The sequence below is a fragment of the Psammomys obesus genome, unplaced genomic scaffold (genome assembly GCF_907164565.1).
Source record: "Psammomys obesus unplaced genomic scaffold, mPsaObe1.curated_primary_1811, whole genome shotgun sequence".
Taxonomy (NCBI): domain Eukaryota; kingdom Metazoa; phylum Chordata; class Mammalia; order Rodentia; family Muridae; genus Psammomys; species Psammomys obesus.
Genome location: NW_026596085.1, coordinates 91,005 through 99,218, shown reverse-complemented (window position 1 = coordinate 99,218; position 8,214 = coordinate 91,005). Strand labels below are relative to the sequence as shown.

General features: G+C 55.1%; 1 protein-coding gene across 1 annotated transcript in view; it reads right to left on the bottom strand.

The window, feature by feature from the left end:
* Nucleotides 1–480, bottom strand: part of LOC129690963 (keratin, type II cuticular Hb1) — a 5,052-nt gene extending 4,572 nt beyond the window's left edge. The window contains exon 1 of the mRNA XM_055626801.1: nucleotides 45–480. Coding sequence (XP_055482776.1) covers nucleotides 45–407 — 363 coding nt within the window. The 5' untranslated portion in view covers nucleotides 408–480. The remainder of the gene's footprint in view (nucleotides 1–44) is intronic.
* Nucleotides 481–8,214: the final 7,734 nt, after the last annotated feature.

Sequence of the window (8,214 nt, the reverse complement as noted above, 5' to 3'; positions counted from 1 at the left end):
GTGCACATGGTGGGCTCCCGGAAGGGCTGACCCAGGACACGCACCTTGTCGATGAAGGCCGCGAACCTGCTGTTGAGGCACTTGATCTGCTCCTTCTCCTCATGCTTCACGCACTGAGCGTTGGGGTCGATCTCCAGGTTGAGGGGCGTGAGCAGGCTCTCGTTGACGGAGACGGTGGTGATGCAGGGAGGGCTGGGCCCGCAGATGCCCCCTGAGCGGTACCCGAAGCTGCGTCCGCAGGAGCCAGCACGGTAGGCCCCGCAGACACTGTGGCTGCCAAAGCCCCCGGAGAGTCCTCGGTAGCAGGAGATGCCCCTGTATGGAGCTGCGGAGATGCAGCAGCGGCCGGGCCGGGGCCCGCAGGCTGAGGCGCAGCTGAAGTTTCCAGTTGGAAAGCCACAGGTCATGGTGGACGAACCAAAGGACACGTGCAGAGAGAAGTTGGTAGCGTTTGGAGCAGAGGCCGTGTCCCCTCCGTCACCGAAGGCCCTTTTATATGTCTGCAGCACCTGGCATTAAAGGGGACCAAGAGAAGACAATAGCTGTGTTTTATTGGCTTGGCAGCGCCTGGCCTCTTAAGCTTCAGCTTGCCTCCTAGTTCGGCCGTGTCAACAATCCTTGGCCACAGGCCTGTTTCATCTTCAAAGCTCTTAAGAGCTTCCTCCTGGGCTCCACCCCTCCTTTGGCCTCTAGTGGAGATGGTCAAGGGGATTTTTTGGGTTTGGAGAATGCTCTCAGAACCCTTTTCTGGAAGGGGCCTCCCTGGGCTATGGACCCTCGAGAGAGGACCTGGCTATGGGCAGGCCTGTCCCTACCTATGAGGGAGCGTGTCCCTAACACCTCCTCCTCTCCTCTCTGTCTAATCTGCAGGTAGATAAGGTCCTGTCTTCATTGTGCAGACTGCCTTTTCCAGTGCCTTCTTTCCCAGCGCCTGGCCAGGGCAGGGTGGTTCTCTGGGGTGGGAGCAGGGCTTAGCTTGCAGTTTGGGTCTTCCCAGTGCAGGCGGAGCAGCTGGCATGTAGGGAAGGCAAGCTGGGATGCTCAGCATAGACTCCGGGGCCGGGGTTCTAAACCTTCCTAACGCTGCGGCCCTTTAACACAGCTCCTCGTGTTGTGGTGACCAGCCTTTGAGCAGCCGGTGGGGGAGAAGCTGTGGACGGGAGGAGTGCTCTTCCACAGCTAGTGTCAGAAACTGGGGTCTGGCAAGGTGCAGGTGGCAAGCTCAGTGGCTAGCTCACACCATCTTGGTTGTGGCTACACCCATGTGAAACAGGAGAAAGCTGTGGGGTCTACAGGGTCCTGAATAGGATCTATCCCCTCCCTCGAAGGACTCATTGAGTGGGGTCAGGCTGGCACAGGGGGGCTGTCCTTAAAGCCATGCTTTCTTCTTAATTTGGCCTTGTCCTTAAGTTTAGGTCACGTGACGGTTAGGTCATGAGGGTTCCCTAAACCTGGGTGCCTGAGCTCATAAGCCCTCCCAGGCACACCCCTCTTGATGGCCTTTGAGAATGGCTCTTTTGATGGAACAATTTCCTGAGTAAGCTGTAGCCTGAGCTAAAAATAACCCTCCACGCGTCCTATCAGCACCTCACCTTTTGCCCTCTACTCCTTGCTGGGGAGTGTGGGGTGTGGACCAGGCACACCCCTCGGGGAGCTTTTGGAATGAAGGGGAGCCTGTCTGTTGTGGGGAACTTGTCAGGAAGCAGGACCACGCCTTCCAGGGGTGCAGAGGAGAGGGCTCCTCTGCTCCCTACACTCAGGTCTCCACAGTTTGGAGCCGAGTTGTGGGTGGGACAGGGACTTCTGGTGTGAGACACCTAACCTGGGGTTGGCCTTGAGGCTGGGGGCAGCTGCTTGAGGGAGGGCTGGGCTGACCGCTTCTACCATGCTAAAGCCTCTGCCGGTTCACAGCTTCCAGAACCGGAGAGAGAGCCAGATCTCCCTCCTCCCCCCAGAAGAGGTGCCTCAGGAATGGCTTGGCTCAGGGGTCACACGGGTCCTCGGAGGAGGGGTATACGGCTTTCCTGAAGCTCTTCTTCCTCACTGCCCAGTCACTGCACCACTCTTGTCTGGCTTGCTCATCTGTCACAGTCCTGGGGCTGGAATCAGAGTCCTTTTCTCTGAAGGACTCTGTGTAGCCACATACACCTCCTCAGCTTGAGGAATGTTGCTCACTCCTGTCTGGCCTTGTGGCACAGACTCCCAACAGTCAAGGGGCTGTTGGCAACCCAGAGCCTCTTAGCAGCTCTGCACAAGGCCCAGGCTGCTCTGGGTCCCTATGTGCAGTATTGAAAGGGCAGCTGGCACATGCTCTGCTGGCACAGGGTTAAAGGGTCCCAGCCCACGCCCTGGGAAGGGCCGCCCCATCCCAACTCCATGCTTACAGGGTGACTGTATCTTGGTTGCAGGCAACCAGCAAGGCCTTGTAAGGGACAGTGTCACAGGCCAGTGAGATGCTGAGTACCACACCTCGGCTTGTCAGAAACAGCCATGGTTTTATGAGGCGACCATTGCTACCTCAAAAAGCCTAAATTAAAGCGCACACGTGTAAAGGCTGAAGAACAAAGACATGGGGACCAGGTTGCTCCTGAAAACAGCCAGACAGGAAACCAACAAAGGGCCCACCAGGGCTGGCTCTGGTTGGTTCTGGCCTTGACCAAGGCCTTATAAATGCTCTGGCTGAGACGACAGCTCGGTTATAAGGCTTGTGCTCTGTGCCTGCCCTGGGCTGCTGCTTGATGCCTGGATCGCCCTGGGACTGACCTGTCCCGGCTGCCTGGGCGTCCTGCTGGCCTTGTTCTGCCAGCGCCTGAGTCCTGTTGTTGTTCCTGGCCGGTGGCTTTTGCCTGGCTCTCCTCTTGTGTTTTTCTGGTTGTAATCTGCCCGAAGGCCTGGCTTCTTCCTCAGCATACCTGGGCTTTGCTGTTTCTTCTTATCTTCTGTCTCGGTACCCATGGGCCTTTGCTTTTGTTTTCTGTCCTTTCTTAACTGAATTTTGAGAAAGCCACCGTGACAAACATTAGTTAGTACACCCTGCTTGAATGACAAACATATCTTTCGCTTCCTTAACACAAATTGTTCAACATGGGCCTGTGGGACCAAGAGCTGCCTGGGCTGTGGCCTGTCCACTTCGGTGCCTGGCTGGTTGTAGAAGCCGTATTTCTTTGGCTGGTTGTGGAAGCGATATTTCTTTGGGGAAAGGTGTTGCTGGGAAGTCAGGAAATGCAGATACAAGTTCTGAGCTGGCCATGGTTGTGAAAGGGTTGTTAATCTGTGTAAGCTTTCCTTCTTCGACTGTGAAATGGTTGGTGGCTCTGATGAGCTGGCGCACAGGTGCACCTTGCCAGAGCTCTCTGTTCCAGGCCTTTATGACCTCTCTTCTTTCACCCTTGGCGTCTCTAGTTTTGCCTTCTGTGAGAACCCACAGGAAGGTCAGTGGGGCCTGACAGGTTCGACAGCCGCACATTGGAAAAGCACTCTGCTCCTCATAGGACAGAGAGGGATTTGCTATGAGTTGGTTCCCCAGGAGCCCCAGTTAAACGGCCACTGACAAGGCAGATCCTCCAGGCCTGTGTGGTGGGTGCACCTGACTCAGGGGCTTGGAGGCCTGGAAGATGGAAGAAGAGCATCTCAGAAAAGCCCAGGCGTGCGACAGGTGAGGAGCCGTGCTGGGCCGGGCTCGGAGGGGGTCACCTGGGGAGGGTGAGCCTGGGGTCCATGCTAACTAAGAGGTGCTCATAGTTACTTTTCCTGTCAATCAACGCCTCACAGAGACAGCCCAAGGAGGGAGGGGTTTGTTGTGGTCACTGCTCTGGGGGCATAGTCCAGCGTGGACGGAGGTATGGTGTAGGTGCCAGTCATACCCACAGCAGTGGGAGCTCAGGGCTCTGCTTGTTCACTCACAGCCGTCCAGGCAGGACCGAGATCAGGACAGAACAGGCCAGGTTATATCCAGTGTCCCTGTGGCCCGCCACTGCCCTTGTCTGCAATGACATCACCAGCCGGGAGCTGAACCTGCCAAACACCAGCATGTGGGGGCCGCTTCACACTCAGACCATAGCGCCCGCTTTTGAGGTTGCGTTGGAGCACCCTGGAGTTCCTAGACAAACCGGGGCTGGGAGATAGCTCCTCGGCCTGAGAGTGTTTGTTGTGCAAGCAGGAGGCTCCACGCTTGAAATTCCCAGCCCCCGGGTAAAAGGCTGAGAATGGCTGTGTCTCCTGTCACCCCCGCACTGGACGTGTGGAGGTGGCCATCGGAGAGCGACGGCCAGCCAGCCTAGATCAGCCAGCAAACTACTGCACGTTCCTTCCCTGGTGCTGTTCTCCTGTGGAGAGGCAGCCTCAAGCTGTTTGGACTAACTGCCTTCAGAATCCTAAGCTAGAAACCCTGCTTTCTTTCCTTCCTGCCTAGCCTCAGACATTTTGTTGCCGTAATGTAGTGATGTAATGTGTATTGACACACCCAGTGCTCCCACTCCTGACAGGACCCAACCCCAGACCTGAGAATAGAGCTCTTACAAGGGCAAGGTCGTCCACAGCGACATCGTTTCTGCAGAGGGAATTTGGAGGAGACAGGTTGGCCACAGATGAGGACATGGTAATACATACACAACATGGCAGAAGGTGACCAGAGGTCATGTGGCAAAGTTGATGCACTTACAAGCCACGTGGTGCTGAGGTTTGAAAGGCAGAATGGGAGCTGGGAACAGGACAGGAGCTGGGGACAGGGCAGGAGCTGGGACAGGGCAGGAGCTGGGGACAGGACAGGAGCTGGGACAGGGCAGGAGCTGGGACAGGGCAGGAGCTGGGACAGGGCAGGAGCTGGGACAGGGCAGGAGCTGGGACCATGGCAGGAGCTGGGGACAGGACAGGAGCTGGGACAGGACAGGAGCTGGGACAGGGCAGGAGCTGGGACAGGCAGGAGCTGGAACCAGACCATTTACGTGATGCCTTATGCACACTGCAGAGCCATCACCACTTACTTCCCAGTCACGAATGCATCCTACACGTTGCTCAGGGCTCCTCTGGGGCTGAGGAGAGAGAGGAAGGGCAAAGGAGGACAACATTTCCAACCCTAAGCAGAGGAGGAGCAGAGCAGCCCACTTGGCTCTCCGCCATGTCCAAAGGAAACCAGGAAAGCAGGTGGGAGGAGCCTCGGAGGCCAGTGAGAGAGTCCCAGGGTGGCTTGGAAGGGGACTTTGGGGCAGCCGAGACTGTCAGTCTCGTAGGCTGGAGGAAGGAAGCCTGAGCTGCTTGGAGCCTGGTGTGACGGGCATGGCCAGCGGCTTCTTACTGCCCAGGCTGCTCTCGTGAGCTCGGCACATGCAGCCCTACCACTGGGGAGAGAAATCACACGGGGCTAGCTAGAAAAGCCGCCTTCCACGCTCCTCAACCTGGGGAGCCCTCTTGTAGGAACAGGGTTTCCCTGAAGGTGTCCTTGGGAACTGGCTTGGGAGACTGGCTCCGGAGGAGGGCGTCCTCTAGTGGGGACATTGAAGTAATGCTGCTGCACCTTTTCAAAGGTCGTTGGTGACCCAGACAGCTTCCCTGCGCTCACGCTCCCCAAGGCTGTGGGAGGGGGTGGGGTGGGGTGGTGAAGGAAGGGTTGCAGTGTGGGTGCGGGTGCGGGTGGGTGCTGGGTCTGTTGAGTGAAGGTGCAGCGTAGCTGGGGAGCTCTGGGCGGCAGGAAGAGGGCCACGGATTCTATCCTGTTCCAGTGCCCCTCTCCCTGTCCCTTAGGGTCCCAGACAAGACAGTGCTGGTCAAGGGGGTAGCCTGGAAGCTGGCCTGGGGAAGATCCCACACCCCAGCCCCTGCGTTGACCCCATCAGTTGTTCTCCACATCCTTGGGGTCACAGCTTGGCCTTGTCCCCTTCCCTTAAGGGGCTCCACTTGGCATCGGCTATGACCCTCTAGCCTGCTTTCCTCAGGACCTCTCAGGGTAATTCAGGGCCTCAGGGGCATCTTTCAGCCTCTTGCCTGTGGGTCAGCATGTGAGTGCTCAGCAGCTGCTTCAGCGCCATGCCTGCCGGCCTGCTGACCTGCTCTATTTTCATGGCAGGGTCACTCAGATTTGGTTCTGGGATAAACGACCTCTCATTCTCTTTGAGGTGAGGTGTGTGTTTTTGCATTGACATTTGTTTTACGTTATGTGAGTGGGTGCTCCTATATTTTCCCCTTGTATAAATATTAGGTTTGGAGACTATGTGGACAGATGGTTCATCCAACAGGACACAAGCCACAACCTACCACCTGGGCACTTCAAGTACCACAGCATTTATATTCATGGAACAAAAGTTAAAAAAGAAAAAGAGGAGTTAAAGGCTTATAAAGATCTGACAGTGGGAATAAAAGATTAAAAATTAAGTGTATAAGCATACATACACAATACCATGACACAGAAGTGGCAAGTTCTCAGTCATTCCGTCTTCCTCGTTCTGATCTTGAACTTCCCGAGAGCTGCAGGTCTCCCTGGTGGAAGCCAAAAACCTTCAGCTCGTGCTGCTCCTCTGCTGTCTCTGGGGGCTGAGTGCTGGGGTCTGTTGCCTCAGTCCCCGTGTCTCACCCAGGGCGGTGCTCTGTGTACACTCTTCCTGGGGTTTGTGTGTCTCTCTTGCTCTGATGTCGGTGGGGGACAGTTCCAGAGTCAGCTCACCATTCAGGGATGGACTCCAGGCACGGAGCCTCCGGGGCTCCTGATTCTTTGCGTCTGCTTAAGTTGGCAGTTGCTTGGCTTCCAGACTCTGCACGGTGTCTCTTCCTTGGCCCTCGCTTGTGCACTCCACGGCACATGCTGGATTCTGTCTCCAGCATGTCATCTCCTCCTCCGTAGAAGCCGGGCTCATCTTCCCAGCCTGCCGAGTGTGGGAATCTGCCTAGTTCTGTCTCCTCTTCTGTGTCCGCTGGACTCTGGCCCTGCTTGTAACTGCCTGATGGGCGCACTCCGCTTTTGCTCTGCTGCTTCTGGGGGTAGATTGAGGATATTTCCCTACCTTTTTTTTTGGGGGGGGGAAGCTTGAGTCTCCTCACCCCATTGGGATGGGAGCAGGTTGGAGTGGGGGAGGGAGACCAGGCAGCTGAGCTTATGCTTCTCTTACTCTTTTTGCAGTCCACATTTTTTCTTTTAAGTTTCCAAAGCTTTCCTTCTATTTTCCTCTTTGAGATAAAGTCTGTTTACTTTTCTTATTCCAGCTCTCTCCTTTGCTGACTCTCACCAAGCCAGCATCGAATGCTTTTGTATTTAATATTTGGGTTACCATATTCAAAATGCAAACACGACATTTAAGATTTTGTCAACATAAATCATAATTCATGCAGTAGTGGGGGCCTGGTCCTTGACAGCTGCAGACAGTTTAATTCTGGGGACGCTGGAGAGGGTATAAATGGAAGAGCCTCAAGAGGGCCCGTGGAGGCTGCTGTTCCCCCTGCTGCTGCTGGTCCGTCCTGCTGCTACATTTGCTGTTCCTGGAATGCCAGACTGCTGAATATTCTGAAGATGACCAAGACTGATTGGACTTGCCCCAACGAATCCTGCCCCTCAAGCAGCAGGAAGTAGCCTATAGAGGTCTACCGCCCCTTTCCCTTCTAACCTTCTTTCTCTCCTTCCTGGGGAATTAGAAGGGATGAGGGTGGAATAAGGGTTAGAAGGGAGGTAGAGGCATAAGACCCCAATAAAATAGATTTAAAAACAAACAAACAAACAAACAAACAAACAAACAAACAAAGGAAACACCAACAGCCCTGTCCTGGCACCAGGGTTCTGGGAACAGTATCACCTTCCTTATTCTGCTGAGATTCCATCTCTCCTCTGTGATCAGAGGGAATTTTTTTTTTTTTTTCATATTAGGGCTCCTTTATAAAACAAGTGAGCCGTGGTCCTCTTTTGCAGCGGTTCAGAAGACTAACATATTCCCTGTTCACCTAGCAGGGCCCAAGGTGGAGACTGACCACTAGTGGGCGGTGAGAAAACACCGCTGAGTATCTGGGGCTCCAGCTCTGGCTGCTGGGTTATGTTCCCACGGAGGGCTTCTGCAAATCTGGGTAGTTCTGGTCCTGAATTGTTACATAGACATACTCATCTGCCTTGCTGAGCCAGGTGATTGTGATTTCTCTACTCACTGTCTTGACATCCGCCAAGCTCAGCCCTGACATCCACCATGCTCCACCTTGACATCCCATCATGCTCTGCTCTAACATCCTGCTATGCTCTGCTCT